Source organism: Bufo gargarizans, unplaced genomic scaffold (genome assembly GCF_014858855.1).
Source record: "Bufo gargarizans isolate SCDJY-AF-19 unplaced genomic scaffold, ASM1485885v1 original_scaffold_917_pilon, whole genome shotgun sequence".
NCBI classification, from domain to species: domain Eukaryota; kingdom Metazoa; phylum Chordata; class Amphibia; order Anura; family Bufonidae; genus Bufo; species Bufo gargarizans.
In genome coordinates this window covers 38,695-61,147 of record NW_025334755.1, presented here as the reverse complement: position 1 = coordinate 61,147, position 22,453 = coordinate 38,695, and the positions used below count along the sequence as shown (strand labels likewise).

The following is a 22,453-nucleotide window of genomic DNA, read 5'->3' as shown; positions in this document are numbered from 1 at the left end:
AATTGCAATGGGAAAACACAACTTACGGCACTTCGATTCCAATTGTCCAGTTGAACAACAAATACTTTGCCATCCCAAGATCCCACAGAAGCCATATGACGATTAGGGTGAAATGCTGCACAGTTGAGAGGGCTGGGGAATGAGCTGGAGCTTGTGAGGGTGCAACGGCTGGTGTCCCATATCTAGAAACAAAGGAGTTCTGAATAAATGGAAAGGGACTATGGATGTAAAAGTAAGAAAACAAACAATATATTGAAAATGAGGAGTCACCTTGACATCAGAGTCCAGAGAGCAGGTGAGCATCTGCCTGCGATCTGCACTAACACAACAACCTGTGACCTGTCGTCTGTGGGCTTCAATTCTGTTTATTCTGAGCATCGGAAAAGAGGATTTATTAAAGCAATGAGTAAAATTACAGTATGTGTATTCCTCTCCAAGTAACGGTCATTTATGTCCATCTTCCTAATGCCTTCTGGAGTGGCCAAACTGGCACTTTTAAAGGGGTTGTGCAGCCTGTTTATCTTAAAGACCTATCCTCAGGTTAGATCATTAATATCTGTTCGGCAGGAGTCCGACACCCCCACAATCAGCTGTTTGAAGAGGAGGCAACGCTCCATGTGAGAGCTGCTTCCTCTTCATTACACTGCGCATCATCTCCTTTGCAACGGAGGCTTAGTGTAATTACAAGTTCTTGCAATTACACTGCACTTCCGAGATGACAAGTAGTGTAATGAAGAAGAAGTAGCGCTCCGGGGAGTGCCACCTCATCTTCAAACAGCAGATTGGTGGGGTTGCCGGGAGCTGGACCCCAGTCGATCAGATATGGATGACCTATCTTGAGGATAGGTCATCAATACAAATGGACTGTACAACCCCTTTAAGGCTTGTCCTCCACTGGGTTATGGAGTATGTAGACTGTGTATGTGGTAAAGAAGCTGGCCAAATCCAAGTGCCTATTCACACATTGTGGTCATGTTTTGCTTTTTACCACAATCTGGGAAATCATGGCAAAAACATGCATGCAACTTGAATTAGACTTCATTTTCTGGCTGAGCAATTATAACCTCAGATTATTAAAACTGTAATTCTATAATACTAAAACATGTATTACATGCTTGGACAAAGGTCACATACTAAGGCCTCTTTCTTTGTCTTGCAGAGTCACAGAGTCAGATTATGAGTATCTTACCGACAGCCGTCTGTTATGTTCCATATCTCCAATGTTCCATCATAGGATCCAACACAGAGTAATGTATCAGAAATAAATGCACAGCAAGAGACCCCATCACAGCCACTATACAATGTTCTGATTTCCTGGAACATACACAAAGAAATTTCACCTAAACTACACAGATACAAAATGCTACAACTAGCATCAAGCCTAAACATAAATGGATTAGTGTACTCTAGGTCTGGTAAATGCATGCCTGTTGAAGTACAAGTTCATGGTTCCAATATCAGATATGGACAAACGCTGAAGCATTTTATGCTTCTTTAATATTGTACAGTGTCAATATTCGTTCACCATTTTATTTCTTGTAAGTTCTACCATTGAATGTGACACAAAGAAAAAAAATATCTCAATCGGGTCTTAATTCTTGTTTGAGGTATTGAATTGGTTAAATGCAAATTTTGGAATTTATCAAGAGTACCCATAGTTTCAGATCTGGTACATCTACCCTCTTTTTAACCTATAGCAGACTCAGGGGTGAATGGAAGTAGTCACCTCTCCACTGTCTGTATGTAGAATATGCAACGAGCCATCACTGGTGCCCACAACTGCAAAGTTTCCTTTGCAACTCAGTCCAACACAACCCGGTGTAGAAGGAACATCCAAAGATTTGCTGTGTGAGAGAAAAACACTTTAGTTGCTGGTACAAAATAATAATAACTCAAGAATCTAAGTGATTGCACAATCCCTTACCTGCTGCAGAAATTTACGGATTTGGGCTTATTTTCCCAAACTGTAATAAACTGGCTTTCTGAACTCCACTCGGCCAAAATCTCTTGAGCCTGGATGCAAACTGGGGAACAGTGGGGCTCATTCAGAGCTAACTGATAAAACAGAGAAGGGTTCTGGGAGAGAATGTGTAAGGATCGCTCAATGAATTCCCTGAATACCCTCACAGGAGGTTCAGGTGCTGACGGATCAGTCTCCATGTGTTCCCATGATGAAGGTCTTTTTGAAAGTGCAATCCCTTGTAGAAAAATATAATGGGTTAACATGCATAAATCCAAAGACACATTACCTATCATAGGCTTGTACTAGCCTAACTCTATGAACAGATACTCAGAGATAACTGCAAAAACTCACCATAGTTGCTATAGACCTGGCATAAGTGTGGTAAAAGACCCAAGCTGGCATGTGCCCGCAGGAAAGGAAGGTGTACAAGAAGCTGACCAAGAGTGTGGAACTGCATTCCACAGAGCTAAGAAATGAAATACAATGACTTAATTCTTCACTTATGTATATAAACATATCTGTCCAAAGATGTTTTCACAAAGGTTACCTACCAGATGATGGGACAGCTCACTCAGGCATTCAGCATGGAGAACAGGAGAGGAGTCTGGATCTTTAGGGGAGGACACTGTCCAGAAGTATGCTATAAGAAAGAAAATACATGAATGAAATTGACGTCCGAAACAAATGCGATTAGGAAAAAGTCAGAAACTTTCTTACCAGCCATAAGAAGATGCACTGCACTCACAACTTCTGGTTTTCCAAAATAACGTTTCTCCACAGCTTCTCGTAGAAGACAACTAGAAAGATGCAGCCTTGGCTCAGATGTCAAATTATGGCTCCAGAGACCAAGAACACTGTAAAACAAGCAAGTGGCAAGAACACCATGAGTAACACCAACTGACTGACGGACCTGATTGAATTCATGAATGGTTTAGTGAATGATTACAATAGGTGAGGACAATATTTTATATAGGATAAATACGAAGTTAAAGTTGACCTGACATTTCTAGTTCAGTAAATATTTGCATACCCTATAAAATCATTTTGGAACATCAACTCTGCATTGTGTAGTCCCTCTTGTTATTCATCCTTGAAATGTATAAATAAATTGACACTTGGGTGTTACCGTTTCCCTTGTCAATGGGGTGTGCCCTCAATAACACTGTCCAATCAGTGCTAGTGTCAGACTGTATAGGGGCACACCCCATTGACAAGAGAAATGCTAACAGCCAGTTATTCGTTCATCGATTTCCAGGCAAACGCATGGCACAATGCAGAATTTTAAGAAAACATGCACCCTGTTTGGTAGAGCAGTCAAGGCCTCTTCAACAATGAAAGTGTTCGTACATGACAAAGCTTCAGGGGCCTCACCTTCTCAGTCCCCCGAGGAGCAGTGAAAAAGTAGCCATGGGAAGACTGTCTGTATGAGTGGCTGCAGCCAGCATTTCACTCCAGCTGGCTGTGTATATAGATTTAACCCACTGCAGTGAACTTAGGATCCTGAGCAAGTCTCTCTCCAAAAGTCCTGAAAGAGCATATACGTTACTTTTGGCCCCACATGCTGGTTTACCTTCAATTCCAAAGGTGGCTATAGTCATACCCTTCTGTGAAATGCAAATGGCAGTCAAAGCAACCGTGACATTGTCAGTTCCATGTTCTTCTTCTAAGGTATTTAGTCTCTTCTGAAGTAATTGTGGAAGGCTGGCTGGCAACTTCTGTATATCCTCAGAGAGCTGCATAAGTATATGGTCAGTTAGCGACAGATAATGCTATGACCTCACTGCGTACATGCAATGGTGGGAGAATGTATGAAGTAGAAACTGACCTTCTCGAAGACAGCATTAGCTCGCAGCTCCTCGCAGGCAAGAGTTAGATACAGAGGGTCGCGTGTCCCCTTCTTAATCATCAAGAGACGCATCTGCATGAAATGAATGATATTAAAGTCGTAAGTGACCGACGGTTCCTATTCCAGTGTAGAGAAGAATCTTGTTCATAACATAGTCAATGGTTTTCAGTAAACTACCAGTGCAAGCCATTATAAAAAGATACAACAAAAAGAATAAAAGGAACTTGCCAAAGCATTATTATTGTATTATTCTTTCATGAAATAGAATTTCTTGGTAGGTTAAAGGGGTATTCCAGGATTTTATACCACCGGTCATCAATATCAGACTGACAGAGGACCAGCACCCTCCCCGATCAGTTGTTTCAGGCAGCTGCCAGGGCTGGAAAATATGCAGTGTACAGATGGAAGCAGAAGGCTCCATACATTGTGTACTTTTCAGCACCAGCATATTGCAGGCTCAGCTCTCATTCACTTAGATGGAAGCTGAGTTGTAGTACCCAATCACGGCCACTACACAGTGTACGGAGCTGTCTGCCTTCAGCTCTGTACGCAGTATAGTTCCCGAAGCCATGGCTGCCTGAAACAGCTAACTGGTCGGGGTGCCTGGCACTGGACCCCCATCGATCTCCTACTGATGACCTATCCTGAAGATGGGTCATCAATATACCGTAAACCCCTTTAAAGAAGTGTACATGAAGCACTAGTCTACATAAGATAGAAGACTGAGCACCAACATCTGACCTGGTTATTAAAGGCAGATTCTTCCAGCTTTTTTCCATAGACGGCAAGCTTTCCTCTGACCAGCTCAGCCCGCTCACTTGGTTCCAGTCTTCCTAGGGGAATGACAGTGATGCCCTTGCACTTTCTAAGGGTGCCGCATAAAGAGGATCCCTCAGTTACACTCAGAACCATGTTAACTCTCTGCAAAAGCAAAAGACAACTAGTATGGAAGATTACAATAAATAGAGAGCAAGCACTTTACAATCTAGGTGATATTCCACCTATAATTTTACCTGGCAACGCACATTTGGCCAAAAGCTATTGCTCCTGATCTCTCAAACACATGTGCACTTGGCTTAGCGTAGCGTGCTCACAGTAGGCGCCGCCAGTCACCTCTAAGCAGGTGGCTTATCTCTACCAGATTTGGGCATGTTAAAATCAAACAACGCTATCCTTCTCTCCTTTAACATCTGACATCTGGGGAGAATGGACACCCTCCTTACACATTAGATGGTCAGCCAGTCCCAATCGAATTGGTAGGTTGAGCTGACATACGTCTAATGTGAATTGCCAGCTTAAAGGTCTCCAAACACAGTGTATTGTTGGCCGAACCCGCAGACAACTTAGGGTGCATTCACACTACCGTATTTTGTGGTCCGCCAAAAAAATGGATGATTTTCGAGTGACATCTGTGTTGCATCCTTTTTTTTTTGCGGACCCATTGTAACAATGCCGCAGAACAGACATATGGATTTTTTGCAGCCCCACTGAAACGAATGGATCTGCATCCAATCCGAATCGGATGCAGACCAGAAATATGGTTGTGTGAATGGGGCCTTAATGTGTCTGAGGAACTCAATATTTTCACCCGATCCTTTTGTTCTATGGGAGATAAGCTGCTGGACAGAGGTGTCTGGCAGCGTTTTTCTTCTCTGTCCCCATTGAATACATATACACAGGGAGCCGGGAGGGAGTTGGGAGAGATAGCTATCAGCCGAACAATTAATCAGCCGACAGCTATTGAATGTGTATGGCCACCTTTAGACTAGACTTAAGTTTGCCTGGCTACAGAATGGATATAAGAAGTTAAGTACCTGAGGGAGGAAATCTGGGATCCAGTCAGAAGTGAGCTCCCCGGCACATCCACACAAGACATCGGCCCCGTCTACGAGTATCGTCAACGTGTCATTCCGTTTCAAAGAGTGAGGAATTAAGAGAAGCAGAGCCTGAAATTCAGCTAAAGCATCCCTGTAGTAAGACAGCGAAGAGGAGCGTTTTTCACTTAGTGTTGAGGTATTTGCTTTTACAGAAAATCTTCAATGTGTACAACATATTCCCGAAGTGTCTGGTGCTGTGAACATTTCCATCTTTCTTTTAAAACTAGTATTTAAGCAACAACTGTATATTATAATGATGTATACTGTACGTCTGACAGTCATAGTGAGCCAAAAGGAGTCAATGGTCCGCAACCTGACTTTAGTATGACTGCCGTTTTCTCAGTCAATTTGTTAATAGCAAAGTTTGGCATGAGCAATGAACTTACGCTTAACTTTGAGAAAAAATAAAATAAATCTGAACACCTGCATTGTATTGTACTTATTTTAAGCTGAAAAATCTTTTTTTCAATTGGTCTTTATTAAAATTATAAAATATTTTTTTTGTGTACCTAGCTGAGATTCTGTAGTAGATGCCTGTGGATTTTCTGACTTTTCCGTCAGTTGGGGAACTGATGGACTCCTTTTCTCTGCTCTGTGACATTATAAACACTCATTATAGCTCAGTTCTTATCTTACTGATAAGAATGTGGCCTAAATAAGTGTTTATCTCTTAGTAGTTTAAAGATCAGGTTAATTGGCACAAAGTGAAAGTTAACCCTTTGTGACAGAATGGCTCAATATTTTTAACAAAGGCCAACTGAAAATATAATTTTTAGCCAACAACTAGTAAAATGCAATCATAAACAAAAATTGCCTCCGAAGGTGTACATAGCCTTTAATGTGAATCAGTCACTAATCTTTGGGGTTTTGACAGTATAAGTGTCTAATATATTCCTTATTCAGGCAAATTAAATTTTACTTTTTGTGTCTTTGTGCCATTTGTCAGTAACTTTTAATACAAAGTGAATAAAGTCTAAAAGCTGGAGCAACACTGACAGATTTAACCAATCACATTGAGAGTAGCACAGTGGATTGCAAGGTCACATGGTCAATTAGTTGCTAAACCCTACATTCAAAGAGTGGGACCTATAATGAATAATCACAAGCAGCCATTATTTTTTAATGTAAAAGTAAAATTCAGATCCTCTGTAGTGCAAGTTACTGGAAGAAACCAACAACGGGGTTCTAACCAACACTGCCACAACTGTGGCCGAACAACAATACTGGGTGGGTGCTATGTCCCCCAATGAAGAGCGAGAAAGAGATTTTACTGGTAAGTTATACAAAAATCTCCTTTTCTCGCCCATATTAATTGGGGACACAGGAACTGTGGTATGTCCAAAAGCAGTCCACGGGGAGGGAAAACCACAGACCCATGGAACCAAGCATCCCTGCAGGCATCTAAAACTGCCGCCTGCATGACCATGCGGCCCAAGCAGCGTCCGCCGATGCATAAGTATGCACCTGGTAGAATTTGTGAATATGTGTAAGGAGGACACATAGCCACCTTGCACAGCTGTGCGACCGAAGCATGATCCTCCGAGCCGAAGAAGCGCCCACCTCGCTGGTGGAGTGAGCCGTGACACCTAAGGGTGGAACTCGGTTCCGGGCGCGGTATGCTTCGGCACTAGCAGACCGAATCAAACGTGCAATTGCCAACTTGAAGGCCGCCAATCCCTAGCGAGGAATCTCCGAATGACAAAAGGGATTCCGTACGCTGGAAGAGACTGGAGGCTGCCAAATAATAATCAGAGCCCTAACAACATCCAATTATGTAACTCCCTTCCCTAGGGTGGAAAGGAGAGGGACAGTGAAGGAAGGACAATTTTTTTTATTGATATGGAAGTAAGAGACCACCTTTGGGAGAAGAAGGAATGGGCCGGAGAACCGCCTTATCCTTGTGAAGAACCAGGAAGGGTTCTTTGCAAAAGAGCGCCCCCACCTGGGACACCTGTCTGATGGATGTGATAGCCACAAGAAAAAAACTACCTTTCAAGACAGGAGTCGGGGAGAGAGATCTCCAGCAAGGGTTCAAAGGGAGAAGTCTGTAGGGCTGAGAGGACAATATTCAGATCCCAAGGCAGTAGAGGAGGATGGTACGGAGGAACCGTATGTGCCACTCCCTGAAGGAAGGTTTTCATGGCACCAGGGGAGCCAGGGGACGCTGGAAAGCTGTGTCCCCTAGAATAGAAGCGCCAACACCTGACCCATCAAGGAACTAAGGGCAAAACCAAGGTCCAACCCTGATTGTAGAAAGGATAGGACCGTGGGGAGAAAAAAAAAACTGAGTGAGAGGATGTCCCGGCTTCCACAGAAGCCCAGGAAGGAGCTCCAGGTCCTATAATAGATCCTGGACGATGCAAGCTTCCTGGCCTGAATCATAGTGCAGATGACTTCCGTTGAAAACCCTCTCCGCGTCACCGTTAAACAAAAAGACCTTAGATGCTGATGTAAGACCGGACCCTGAGAAAGAAGGTCGTCTCTGAGTGGCAGTGACCAAGGGACGTCTCCTAGAAGGAGAACGAGGTCAGCGTACCACGCATGATGGGGCCAATCCGGAGCAATTAGGATTGTCGGAATGCTCTCCATCCTGATCCTCTGTAGAACCCTGGGTAGGAGGGGGAGGGGGGAAAACACGTAAGGAGGGAGAACTCCTGTGAAGGAGATATCAGGGCGTCCACGCCGCATGCTTCCGGATCTCTTGCTCGGGAGAGAAGGTGGGAAGCTTTAGTGTAGATACCGTTAGCACATCCAGGACCAATGGAAGGAATCCCTGTAGAAGGAGGGATGTGGTGGGCACCACAAAACGAATACCCCATGCAAATGCAGATGAGAGAAAGGTAGTAACGTAGGAGCTACGAAAGGCTTGCGGGGTGGCTATGAACCATGAGCCAGAGAAGAAAAAGACAGGAGAAGAATAGGCTAGGTCTAAAGCCCATTGCCCATTTGAGACCAGCGCTATACAGAAGTAGCCAAGGATTAAGTGGCTGTGCAAAAAAACTCCGCCTGAGGAGGAAGCCAGGCAAGGGAAGTCACACTGTATCACTAGCCCCATACCACAGCAGAGGAGGGGGCCACCCGCAGAGGCCACAGAATTCAGTGCTAGAAGAGTCCACCACCTGACGAATGAGCTGTGCAGAAGAACCGAAGTATGTAGTGGTAACGCAAATACCACTCCCAGAATAGTAGCCAGCGCTTGCCCCGTCAGCGCAAAACTGAGGGGGAGGCCTAAGACTATCTGTAGAAGCCATGTACCATACTGTCCCAGAGAAGTAGAGCTAACTTAAAAACTCTACCTAGAACAGGAGCAACTGCCAAGCCAGCGCCAGGGTATGACCCCTACCTAAGGGGGATGTCCCACTGCAGCGACTACAAACTCAAGCATTAGCGACAAGCTGCACCTGTGGAGAGTCCCAGCATAAGCACTTCCTAGAGAAGGAGGAGTGGAGGTAGAAAATACAGAGTCGGTGAACACTCGACTCGCTGGAACGTACTCACCATATATGTGCAATAGAATGCATTGAAGCGGACAATATCATGACAGACAGGAATAGTGGAGGCCCATGGAGATGGGGGGGTCTCTGGGACACATAAGTGATGCTAGGAAACCCCCTGAGAAAACAGAGGATGTTATAAGCATGTCCAAAACCTGCGCTAAAGAAAGAAGGATAGCCTGTGTCTGAGCATGGCCCAGGGAGGAAGGGTGGGGGTGCGGAGATATTCGATGTCCTGCTGTGATCCACTTGCACGCAGGTCTACCCCTCAGAATCTCGCCCCTGACCGCTGCAGACTGCGCAGATGGGGACTTATCAACCAAACTACCCAGGGGGTGGAATGGGAACTTCTAAAGGTCTCTCCACCGGATTGCGCAGGCGGTGCATTATCAACCAAAGAACCCCAGAGAGTGGATTGGGAATCCTTCAGGGGTCCCTGTATTGCGAAGGTGCATGCAGAATTATCAACCAAGGGGCCGTGTAGGGCGGATTGGGACTATGAGAGGTCCTCCTGTGACAGGGCATGGGCCCAGTCTGGTACAGCGCGGTTATGCTGTGTGCTGAGCAGGGCGGGGGCCTTAATTAAATGTTCTATTTATTTATTTTTTATATGACTGGATAAGTGGTGGAAGGGTTAATCCTTGAATAATAAGAACTGCACTGTTTATCTAACCCCTTGATGACCCTGCGCCGGCCTAATAAGAAATGGCTGGCCAGGAAGGGTTAAAAGTGCCTTAGACCAGGAGCGGTACTCAGCTGGCTTCTGGGGGAGGGGACAGCTAGGCGGGAAGAATTTGCGCCAGCCCACCGCCCCCCCCCCCCCCACCACCACCACCACCAGGGGATGAAGATGCGGCCTAGTTAGCCGAAAAATCCGGGATAGAGCGCCCCCACCTGGGATACACTGTCGGACGACCAGGGGAAAAAAAGGGGCCTGGAGCGGAGCATCCTGCTTCCACGCGAATCGCCTGCCCCAGGGAAGGAACAGACGCTGCTGCCTGCCGCTGGAACCCGGAGTCGGGCAAAGGTAGCCACCCCTGCAGCCGGAGTCCCCCATGCCCTAAAAGCTCTCAGCGGCGCACAAGGCCGGCATTTAACCCTTTTGGAGCGGCGCGCTCTGCACCCGCTTCTGAAAGGGGCGGAATATGGTGCTGGGTAGCACGGAGCAGTTGCCGCTGGGCTCCTCTCTCTCCTGCTGAGTGAGCAGTCCGCCTTGTCTTCTTGTGGGGGAGGAGGCAGCGTGGTGGACCAACGCTGGTGTGCTCCCCCGGGAGAACAGGGAGGCTAGGCGACCACTGTTTCCCTCCTGAAAAGAAGAAAAATAAAAATAAAAAATTTCAGGAGCTACCAGAGCAGGGGAGGTCTTGCCTCCTATTGACACTAAAAAAACCTGAAGCTCTCTCTCTCCAGGCTGGAGGGGGTATAGCTGCCAGGGGAGGAGCTAACAGCTTTATTTAGTGTCAACGCCTCCTAAAGGACATAGCTATACCCACGGTTCCTGTGTCCCCCAAAGAATATGGGCGAGAAAGACAGATACCGGTCATGTGCGCTCCGCACCTAGCTTAAGGGAACTTCCTGCCCTCTATAGAACAGTCCTATGATTTTCTGTAAAACTTTTTTGCGGGTGCCACACAACGGACATACGGATGCGGACAGCACGCGGTCTACGGTCCGCATCTTTTGCGGCCCCATTGAAGTGAATAGGTCCGCATTCGACCCACAAAAAATGTAGATTGCATGCGGACAAACACAACGGTTGTGGGCATGAGCCCTTAATGACAGACAGCTCTGTGAGACCAGCAAAATAGCCAGCTGCCTTGCACTGTAGTAACGTTTTCTTCTAAGGCGAAAACAGAGCAAAATGTATGTGGAAAATTCTAAAGGAAAATTTCAGTGTCCCCAACTTCCCATCCAAGTTTCCAACAAACCCGAGCACAGCACAGACAAAAAAGTCACAAAGGAATTCAGAATCAGAAAACAGTTTGCTGCATGTAGTTCATGTTACTTCATCCAGCCTTTGGTGCTGACTAAAGCAGTAACAAAAAAAGAGACTGATTCGGTGTGATTACTAAGGCTACTTTCACACTAGCGTTCGGGGCTCCGCTTGTGAGCTCCGTTTGAAGGCTCTCACAAGCGTCCCCGAACTGATCCTTCCAGCCCTAATGCATTCTGAGTGGATACGGATCCGCTCAGAATGCATCAGTATGGCTCCGTCTGTCCTCCGCTCCGCTCAGCAGGCGGACACCTGAACGCTGCTTGCAGCGTTCGGGTGTCCGCCTGGCCGTGCGGAGGCAAACGGATCCGTCCAGACTTACAATGTAAGTCAATGGGGACGGATCCGTTTGAAGTTGACACAGTATGGCTCAATTTTCAAACGGATCCGTCCCCCATTGACTTTCAATGTAAAGTCAAAACGGATCCGTTTGCACTATCATGAACAAAAAAAAAAAAAAACATTTTTTTTTTTTTTTGTTCATGGTAATGCAAACGGATCCGTTCTGAACGGAGCCACCGTCTGCATTAATATGAGCGGATCCGTTCAGAACGGATCCGATCGAACGCTAGTGTGAAAGTAGCCTTATATATATGCATTTCATGGAGAATTAGTATTAGTGTATTTACTGCATCTCTCAGCCTTGGTAAAATCCAGTCAACATAGGGAAACACAAACCTGTATGAATTGAGACTCTTGCTTTCTCTTTGCAGACGCTTATTCAGTTGCTTGCAGAAACTTTTTAACATGGTCTCTACATCTTTTGACCTACGATTTGCCCCGGTAAAATGATAGACGACTGATGCTGAACTAACAAGTCTTAGTTCTTTCACAAGGTCGGCCTGCAATGGATACACACCAAGGCACTTATTATGTTCATGCAGAAGCCTCATCACATTGTCCAGTGTCAACCTCACACTACTAATCCTTCCTGTATTCAACACGTGACAAAAAATAAAATTACCATAAACACAGTTTTGCCTTGACTCGGCTCCCCGACCACTAGAAACACTCTCCCAGACGACGGAGATGCTCGTCTCTTCTCCAAGATCTGTTCACACACTTGCATAACTTGCTTGCTTCTAGCAAAAGAATGACGTTCGTGCCATTCTTGAAAGCCTTCCTGTGTTAGCTGATCTTCTTCATCTTCAGATACATTTGACTCTTCCTAAGAAAAGTAGGCATTGGTCGATTTTTGTGGCAAAAGACTAAATAAGATGGAAATGTGATTGATACATAAAACAAGAAACAAAAAATGGCCGGCTCACAGTTAATTTGCTTTCACTGTACTAAACCAATTCAAACATATATATTATAAAAACATAAAAACAATATCCCTATACATAGATTTACAAACACATTCCTGGTCCCTTTAAGTGTTTAAATGCGGAGTTCTCGCATAAAACCTTTGAATAATATAAATGTAGCCTTGTGAGCCTTCTAGTTTTTTGAATGAATATAGCTAATGCGCACTTGATTGTAACATTTTAAGTTACCACTAAGGAAGGAACGGTTTTGTTCCGAAATGCGTCTGGTACACTGGTACAAACAGCCTGTGAAAAATTCAAGTCGCACAGTAACAGACTAATCCACATGAGGAGCTCCAAAGAATCTTCGGCGTCTCTGTAACAAAAGGGCGCATGCGCAAGAAGTTTGCTTGAGCCGGCATACAGAGGAGCATACAGTCCACACGAGACAGCAATAGGCTGTGGTTCTGTCAGTAAACCAACCATTACTAAACACAAACAAACTAATATATTATACTGTACATTCAACTAAGTGGATAAAGCGGACCACAGCGAGATATCTCATATACAGTTGGTTAGTACTACAAGTCCCAGTATAAGCGCAGGAGCACTATACTACTGAATATTTATCCACAGCGGGACATCGCATCTATAATCTAATAGTACTATAAGTCCCAGCATAAGCGCAGGAGTGCTAAGATTATTGAACATTTATCTATAGCAGGATATTTTATTTATAATTCAATAGTACTACAAGCACTAGTATAAGTGCAGGAGCGCTAGACTATTAAACATTGTGGATATCAGGACATTTATACAAGCAAAGTTGCAATCAAGTGCGCATTAGCTATATTGATTCAAGACTAGAAGGCTCACAAGGCCACATTTATATTAAACAAAGGTTTTATATGAGAGCTTCGCATTTCAACACTTAAAGGGACCAGGAATGTGTTTTTGAATCTACGTATGGGGATATTGTTTTTATAATATATATTTATTAATTGGTTTAGTAAAGTGTACGCAAATTTACTGTGAGATGGCCATTTTTTGTTTCTTGTTTTATATATTTTAACATCAATTGGTAGTTGGTGGGCTGTGCTCCAGTCCATAGACTGGTGAGCATCTTGGCTACATTGTATATTCTATGATTGATACATACCTTAAGATAGTCCCTCTCAATCACTTGCCATACATCATTTAAAACTCTAGCTCCAAAGTCCTCTAGTTCTGTCAGGTGTGGTTTTCCATCATGTTCACCACCCCACTGACAGGAATACCTACACAAGAAAAGAAAATTACAACTAGCCTGTAAGCCAGAGACACTAATAAAGAGCCTAGGTACATATGATGAGAAGAAAACGTACCTGTAACTTCTAGCAGCAGGATGTTTAACTACTCTTTTCTTTAAGTCCAGCATACGTTTTTCCGCTTCTTGAGATTCGGACACAAAATCCGAAAGCCAGTGGCTGGGCACCGACCTAAATGGCAAGAGTACAGTACACAGAATAAGAAGGATACGGGCTGTTTTACACAAGCGTGTGCAGCCCGGAAATCATGCTCCGTGTGTTGATCGTGATCCTCCGCTCTGGACACTGCTCGTCTTGCTGGAATGTAAGGCATTATACAGATTTATAATGCTGCGTGCCTCTGCTTGACCTTACTTCTACAGAATCATACTGACATAAAGCTGTCTCTATGGTTCTGTAGCGATAAGGTCAAGCAGAGGCACACAGCATTATAAATCTGTGTAATGCCGTGTGCTCATGCAAGACGAGCATTGTCCAGAGTGGAGGATCACGGAGTGTGATTTCCAGACTCCACAGATTTGTCTGAATTAGCCTTAAGAGAAAAAATCTTTGTGGATTTATGGAGGTGAAGGCTAAGGAAGCATTACTTCCTGACAACTGGCTGCTCATTCAGTGGGGGTAAAGAGCTGTAGTTACATGCAGTGATCACCTCCACAGTATAAGAAAAAGCGATCGCTACTCATTTTTATTTATAAAGAAAATACCAAATTTACCAAAAATTTGGAAAAATTTGTAATTTTAAAAATTTCTATTTCTCGGCTTTTAAAACAGATAGTATTACCTCCTAAAATAGTTTACTTTACATTTCCCATATGTCTACTTCATGTTTGGATCATTTTGTAAATGACAGTCACTGGTCACACAGCTCCCCAAACATAGCACTAAGGAAGGGCTATGGATGTGTGAGGAGTACTTAGAGGTTAACTTTGTAGCTGAGGAGGAAGGGCGGGCTAATCCACAGCTTTGATCTCCTCAGCAGTGATGGCCAATTCACAGTGTTCGCCTGCGAACACATGCGATCTGCCATCTTAACTGACAAGTCCGGCGAGGCACAGGTAAGTCCTTACCTGTGCGCGAGCCGGTCTGAAATGAAATGCGGTCCATTCTCGGAACTGCCTGCTCCCGGAGACTGCATTTCATTTCAGACCGGCTCATGCACAGGTAAGGACTTACCTGCGCCTCGCCGGACTTGTCAGTTAAGATGGCAGATCGCATGTGTTCGTGGGCGAACACTGCGAACTGGCCATCACTGCTCCTCAGCACTAGAGAAGGAGAATTACAAGTAGCACAGTTCTTATCACTCACAGTGACAGTTTAACTGCAGGACGAGATTGTTTGTCCTAATGCTAGTGCGTGAAGTACCTGCAAGTTAGGACGAGCTATCTTGTCCAAGGTCCTGAAGGTGTTAACACATTTTAGATTTGATTATCTTACAAATAGTATAAAAATATGTGGTATGTAAGCTATATTTCAACCACTCTAACTGTACATTGTGCAATGTTTCCACACTGTAGTAAGAAGATACTCTTATTTTCAGGGCTGTGGAGTCGGAGTCAATTTTGGGTACCTGGAGTCGGAGTCGGCAAAAAATGAACCGACTCCGACTCCTACTAAATTTAAATTGGAATAAAAAAATAAAAAAGCCAAGTTTAAATGTCCGAATTCGTAAACCGTTATAATTAATGACTTCTCTACTGTAAGAATAAAGGCCAATGCATGCAGTGCCTCACGTAACTGCAAAACAAACGCGTTCAGTGATGTGAAGAAGCATGCTTTTCATATGCTTCACTATATGGCACGCAATGCACAATTAGGAGTGGCAATACATATACTTTCCATTGTGTTGTGTTCTGATGTTACAGGGAACACAATGCCCATGGTTTACCTAGCCTCTCACTGATAAGGGATTAAGTAAATGTGTTTTGCAGGACTAGAGACACTTGTATAAGTGAAGGGAATGGAGGGTCAATAGTTCAAGACTGAAGCTGTAAACCATGGATGTCAAACTCATGGCCCTCCAGATGTTGCAAAACTACAACTCCCATCATTCCCTGATAGCTGTAGTATGCCCAGGCATGATGGGAGTTGTAGTTTTGCAACAGCTGGAGGGCCACGAGTTTGACATCCCTGCTGTAAACCATTGGAAAAACTGCTGTCATTCAGCTAAGGCTATAAAACGTGTAAACTCAGAATGTTATCTTAAACTTTAAACATGACTATGGGATTCTTCTAGGGAAATCATGTTTTAAAATAAATGTCCCTTCTTGGATCCTTCCACTGCCCTGTCTTCAGCAGAAGATCAGCACACAAAGGAGAAGGCAGCAGCTTCTGCCCAACTACCTCTCTGTGCTAGAAGAGCTTAGAAGAACTTCTTTCTTTCCTTCAAGGAATGTATAAAATACATTCGCATATTAAATACAGAAGAGTCGGAGTCGGGGAGTCGGAGTCGGAAGTACAAAAAACTGAGGAGTCGGAGTCGGAGCATTTATCTACCGACTCCACAGCCCTGCTTATTTCCATTAGACATTTTTCCACTCAAGTAACATGTTCAACTCATCCTCATTATCAATGCTTTTGCCTTTTCCTTACACAAGTGTCAGTAGGTAGGTGCACACAGCCTTGCTCATACTCTTCAGGAAAGCAAAACGTTACAAAAGTAATAATTTTTAATGACATCTAAACAAAACATAAAAAAAGCTTCAGTGGATTTTTTATAACATTATTTCCCCTAAATCCTTATATTGGAATCTGCTATGACAAATGCAGAATATTCATATATACAATGATTCATATGTGTTTTTACCTAATAACTTCAGGATTCCTAAAGTAGAAGAAAGCCTTTGGGTGGCCTGATTTATTGGTCTTACAACTCTGCAAAAACTGCATAGACTCCAACTCTGTGACGGATCGTCCTGGAGGATACGACTGAATCTGCCAAAGATATAAGACAATAAACACTGGACCAAAGTACTGTACAATTGCTAAGAAAAAAGTAAAAACCAACAAGTCCTCTATTGTCTTTAAAGGGGTTTTCCAAGACTACAAAAAGATGTCTGCTTTTTCCCTTTCACTCCATTCACTTCAACGGAGCTGAGCTGCAATACCATACACAACCTGCAGACAGATGCAGTGCTGTTTTTGGGAGAAAGCAGACATCTTTTTGTAGTCCTGGAGAACCCCTTTAACTGGAACTAATCAAGATTTTTAAAGAGAGGAAAACATTTTCATGGCCTATTTTTTAACCCATGTGCATATTCTGGATCTGTTGGAAAAAAATAAATAAAAGAGGATCTTACCCACTGATACTCAGGCATGAGTGGAACAGAATAAGTTATGGGGACATGGCCGTATCTCTCTCCCAGTATACCAATGAAGATTTGGCTCCGAACAACTTCAGACAGACACAGAGACAACTGCCTAATGTCAAAAAACAAACAGGTCATAGTGGAGAACTAATCTAATGTTTTCACTATTCTTGCAGCCACTTCTGACACCCATTTTCCTCACTATCTTTTATCTAACCTGTCTTTCTTTGTTTCTTCTTCTGTAATTCCCCACCGGAGATCCACTTCCTCCAGGGACAGGAAGTGACACGCAGCACGCTGGCGCAGTTGTGGCATCACCTGTCCAATCAACACATCTCTTTCTGAGTGCATATCACGGAAAGTGGAGGAGATAAATACACGGACACTGCGCCACCTAGAAAACACACAGGAAATGTGACTACAGCAAACCAATACTACCATTACATTACCAGCAATAAAACTACAGATCTGTACATTTGTCTTAAAGTTGTCACAATGCTCCACACTGTACAATAATTGTATTTCTACCCACTAGATGGCCAACAGGGGCGTAGCTAAAGGCTCATGGGCCCAGGTGCAAGAGTTCAGCTTGGGCCCCCTTCCCTCAGTGCTTTGTGGCCAGCGGCAGGGACGCACATAGCCTTCCTGCTGCCTGAGGCAAAAATTAAAACGGCACCTCCCCATGCCAAATTTTTTATCTAACCCCTTCCCTCCAGCCAGAGGTGTAACTTCCCCAGTGCAAAATCTATGACAGAGACCTCCCAGCATGTACTTTCTACAATACCAATGTCTTATTATAAAGGCACAATGATCTTTGGGCCCCCTCAGGCTCCTGGGCCTGTTAGCCACTGCTACATCTGCACCCCCTATAACAGTGATGGCGAACCTTTTTAGAGACCAAGTGCCCAAACTGCAACCCAAATCTCACTTATTTATTGCAAAGTGCCAACACTGCAATTTAACCAGAATACTACAGTCCAATATGGTGTATCTTCCATGTATTTTATAATTTAGCTATAATAGCCTGCCTACATTCAGTGCGCTGCCTGTGCTGTTCGTAGTGCGCCCTGCACTGATGAATGGCAGGAAAAGTCTAAGGCATATTGGTACACCATAGATTTTTTCCAGAGTGAGGGTGCCCACAGAGAGGGCCCCAAGTGCCGCCTTAGGTTTGCCACCACTGCCCTATAGCTACGCCCCTGCCAACAGGAATATACACTGTCACCTGGGGAGGAATGGTACATGAATTCTCAGTGCTGGATGCCAAAGATGTCTCATAAAAGGGAGGGGCATACGTGGCAAGATATTTCCCATCCCCCTGATGACCCCCTCAGGATAGATTACATACACTAGTCCAGATTTAATTGGGCAGATTCCATAATCTAAAGATGGCTGTACATGTGACATAATTGAATAAGCTGTTCTCCTTTCCTGATTATCATTCCTGGAATTAGCCCAAAGTGTACGCGTATTTCAGGGGAAAGAGGGGAATAAGATGCTGCAAGACAGTGGCTTATCTCCAGGGGAAATACACTATGTATGATCCTCCTTGGCCAGGCAGCCCCATTCACCGCCAGTTCAGATGACATTTATCTGATGTATGGTATTATATATTGCCAGGAATAGAATATGTGTTTTACTTGAAAAATTAGTCCCTCAAAACTAGTTATTTTTTTAACTCATCTCATTAACAAAAATGTAAAAAAAATAAAATAATCTTTGTAGTAGTCTTGTGTCCTGTATCCAAATGACCAGACTCCCTGAAAGAGCCTAGTCAAACTTCCTGATTAGGCGACTTCCTGCATGCTCAGCGGCTTCACGCAAGCCCCCATGGCAGCATATGGAGCCAGAACCAATACTGTAATAACCAGCACAATCGCATGGCTCCAACTAAACACGTGCTGTCTGCAGCATTACTACAGCCCGTACTGATGTCTTCGTATAGTCAAAGCCACGCTATCTCGCAACATCAGAGAGAGATTATAGTCCAACTCCGCCTTTAAGGGGAATATGGGAAGCTATTGAGCATGCTGACAATCCCGAACGAAATTAGGATCTAACTAATGCAGGGAGTCATTTGCAAGCACAACGCACATCTTATACAAAATCTTTTAACATTTTTTTTTACTGACATGTATTTACAAAAATGTATGTTTTCAAGTAAAACACAGATGATGTTCCTGGTAATAGAGCTTCTTTGAAGGGAATTTTCCCTGATGAAAAAGCTCTTCTAGACTTGTAGTTTCTGTAGAAAACATGTGCAATTAAGGGATAAATGGTACTTAAAAGGATGACTTGGATTGGGACAAAATCACTTACTTCTGCTTGGGAATAGAAGTAAGTAGACCGCTAACTGCCACGCGTCTCTTTTTGATATTCTCTGGGTCTTCTGGAATATTGAATCTTTCATTGACTTTCTCCACATGATCCAATAGTCGGGAAGTTCCCCTCTCTGATACATATCTGTAAAAAAAAAAAAAAAAAAAAAAAAAATACAAAAAGTAAATGTATATATATATAAATTCTTTTTTTTATGTTCTAAAAAAAAAACATTTTTCGCCACCCTTCCTCACAGCATACCAAGCACAGCGCCATTCACTGTATAGTGGAAGTGCTTGATATTGCAGCCCTGGCCCATTCACTTGAATAAAACTGAGCTGCAAATGGGCCAAGTGATCGATAAATGTCACTGGCCTAGGAAGAGACTATGGCGCCCAACTGCTGATCAGCCAGGGTGCCAGTAGCACATATTAATACAACTTTGTAATATATGGCTTACTATGGGAAATAGGCATCTGCCTCCTCTTCCCCGCCAGCAGACTCTCTGTTGATATTCAGAAATTGCCCTAATAACCAACAAATCTGTCTAGTATAAAACAGCAAATAGAAGACAAGAAGGGGGAGGAGGGGGATTCAGTTGCAGCTTCTCAATGGTACAGCAAGAGGTTGAGAAGAGAAGCGCAGGATCAGATGTGAGACATATGTATGGTAAGACTACACCAGGAAGAGACTGCCCACTCAGCAAGAATAGAGAGAGCAGTAGTAGTACATTAAGAAAAGGTTTACACAATGGATTTTGAAAAACATGCCGATTTTCTGCACGGCCTTCGTGCGTTTTTTTTCAGCTCTCCATTTGCTTCAATGGGAGAATCCACACAGATTCTGCTCCAAGATAGAGCACGCTGCTTCAATTTCCACAGTGTATTTTTTCGGCATGGAAAATAAAAATAAATGGATGACATCCTTATGGCATCCTTTTTTTTTTGCGGATCCATTGTAACAATGCCTATCCTTGTCCGCAAAACAGAGTGAATGGGTCCGCACCCGAGCCGCAAAAAATGCGACTCAGGAGCGGAACCAAACCATGTTCATGTGCATGTAGGCTTAGGCCTCATGCACACGACCGTTGTGTGCATCCGTGGCCGTTGTGCCGTTTTCTGTTTTTTTTCGCGGACCCATTGACTTTCAATGGGTCCGTGGAAAAATCGGAAAATGCACCGTTTTGCAGCCGAGGCCGTGATCAGTGTATCCTGTCCGTCAAAAAAATATGACCTGTCCTATTTTTTTGACGGACAACGGTTCACGAACCCATTCAAGTCAATGGGTCCGTGAAAGAACACGGATGCACACAAGATTGGCATCCGTGTCCGTGATCCGTAGGTTGCTTTCATACAGACGGATCCGAAGATCCGTCTGCATAAAAGCTTTTTCTGATCTAAGTTTTCACTTCGTGAAAACTCATATCCGACAGTATATTCTAACACAGAGGCGTTCCCATGGTGATGGGGACACTTCTAGTTAGAATACACTACAAACTTTGTACAAGACTGCCCCCTGCTGCCTGGCAGCACCCGATCTCTTACAGGGGGATATGATAGCACAATTAACCCCTTCAGGTGCGGCATCTGAAGGGGTTAATTGTACTATCATATTCCCCTGTAAGAGATCAGGGCTGCCAGGCAGCAGGGGGCAGACCCCCCCCCCCCTCCCCAGTTTGAATATCGTTGGTGGCACAGTGTGCGCCCCCCATCAGGCCCCCCCTTCCTCCCTCAATTGTTATAAATCGTTGGTGGCACAGTGTGCGCCCACCATCGCCCCCTCCCTCCCTCCCTCTATTGTTATAAATCGTTGGTGGCACAGTGTGCGCCCACCATCGCCCCCCCTCCCTCCCTCTATTGTTATAAATCGTTGGTGGCACAGTGTGCGCCCACCATCGGCCCCCCCCTCCCTCTATAGCAGTAACAACATTGGTGGCAGTGTGCGGCCTCCCCTCCCATTACTGCTATAGAGGGAGGGGGGGCGATGGTGGGCGCACACTTTGCCACCAACGATTTGTTACAATAGAGGGAGGGGGGGGGGCGATGGTGGGGGCGCACACTGTGCCACCAACGATTTATTACAACAGAGGGAGGGAGGGGGGGGGCGATGGTGGGCGCACACTGTGCCACCAACGATTTCTAACAATAGAGGGAGGAAGGGGGGGGGCCCGATGGTGGGCGCACACTGTGCCACCAACGATATTCAAACTGGGGAGGGGGGGGGGGGGGTCTGCCCCCTGCTGCCTGGCAGCCCTGATCTCTTACAGGGGGATATGATAGTACAATTAACCCCTTCAGGTGCGGCACCTGAGGAGTTAATTGTGCTGATCACGGCCCCCTGTAAGAGATCGGGTGCTGCCAGGCAGCAGGGGGCAGTCATGTACACAGTTTTTCAGTATATTCTAACCTGAAGCGTCCCCATCACCATGGGAACGCCTCTGTGTTAGAATATACTGTCGGAAATGAGTTTCACGATGTAGCTCATATCCGACAGTATATTCTAACATAGAGGCGTTCCCATGGTGATGGGGACGCTTCAAGTTATGTTCGGGTGTCCGCCTGGCCGTGCGGAGGCAAGCGGATCTGTCCAGACTTACAATGTAAGTCAATGGGGACGGATCCGTTTGAAGATGACACACTGTGGCTCAATTTTCAAACGGATCCGTCCCCCATTGACTTTCAATGTAAAGTCTGGACGGATCCGTCTGAGGCTACTTTCACACTTAGAAATGTTTTAACAATATAATGCAGACGGATCCGCTCTGAACGGAGCCACCGTCTGCATTATATGAATGCAAGTGTGAAAGTAAAGGGACTCCTGACTTTACATTGAAAGTCAATGGGGACGGATCCGTTTGCAATTGCACCATATTGTGTCAACGTCAAACGGATCCGTCCCCATTGACTTGCATTGTAATTCAGGACGGATCCGTTTGGCTCCGCACGACCAGGCGGACACCAAAACGACTTTTTTTTTCATGTCCGTGGATCCTCCAAAAATCAAGGAAGACCCACGGACGAAAAAACGGTCACGAATCACGGACCTACGGACCCCGTTTTTGCGGACCGTGAAAAAAAAAAAAAACTGTCGTGTGCATGAGGC

The 22,453-nt window shown here is 44.6% G+C and overlaps 1 protein-coding gene across 3 annotated transcripts in view; it reads right to left on the bottom strand.

Annotated features, from left to right (window-relative positions):
- The window catches only part of LOC122924224 (telomerase protein component 1-like), a 73,520-nt gene that overhangs the window by 20,531 nt on the left and 30,536 nt on the right, over positions 1–22,453 (bottom strand). For all 3 annotated transcript variants that reach the window (XM_044275149.1, XM_044275150.1, XM_044275148.1), the window contains exons 18-38: positions 19,352–19,495; positions 17,250–17,426; positions 17,024–17,144; positions 16,531–16,658; positions 13,785–13,898; positions 13,580–13,697; positions 12,138–12,341; positions 11,852–12,015; positions 5,624–5,777; positions 4,551–4,730; positions 3,789–3,881; positions 3,564–3,696; positions 3,335–3,488; positions 2,681–2,817; positions 2,515–2,603; positions 2,315–2,429; positions 1,925–2,198; positions 1,727–1,844; positions 1,190–1,314; positions 271–370; positions 27–182 (exon numbers count right to left, since the gene is read on the bottom strand). In XM_044275149.1, the coding sequence (XP_044131084.1) occupies positions 27–182; positions 271–370; positions 1,190–1,314; positions 1,727–1,844; positions 1,925–2,198; positions 2,315–2,429; positions 2,515–2,603; positions 2,681–2,817; positions 3,335–3,488; positions 3,564–3,696; positions 3,789–3,881; positions 4,551–4,730; positions 5,624–5,777; positions 11,852–12,015; positions 12,138–12,341; positions 13,580–13,697; positions 13,785–13,898; positions 16,531–16,658; positions 17,024–17,144; positions 17,250–17,426; positions 19,352–19,495 (2,998 nt within the window). The remainder of the gene's footprint in view (positions 1–26; positions 183–270; positions 371–1,189; positions 1,315–1,726; positions 1,845–1,924; positions 2,199–2,314; positions 2,430–2,514; positions 2,604–2,680; positions 2,818–3,334; positions 3,489–3,563; positions 3,697–3,788; positions 3,882–4,550; positions 4,731–5,623; positions 5,778–11,851; positions 12,016–12,137; positions 12,342–13,579; positions 13,698–13,784; positions 13,899–16,530; positions 16,659–17,023; positions 17,145–17,249; positions 17,427–19,351; positions 19,496–22,453) is intronic.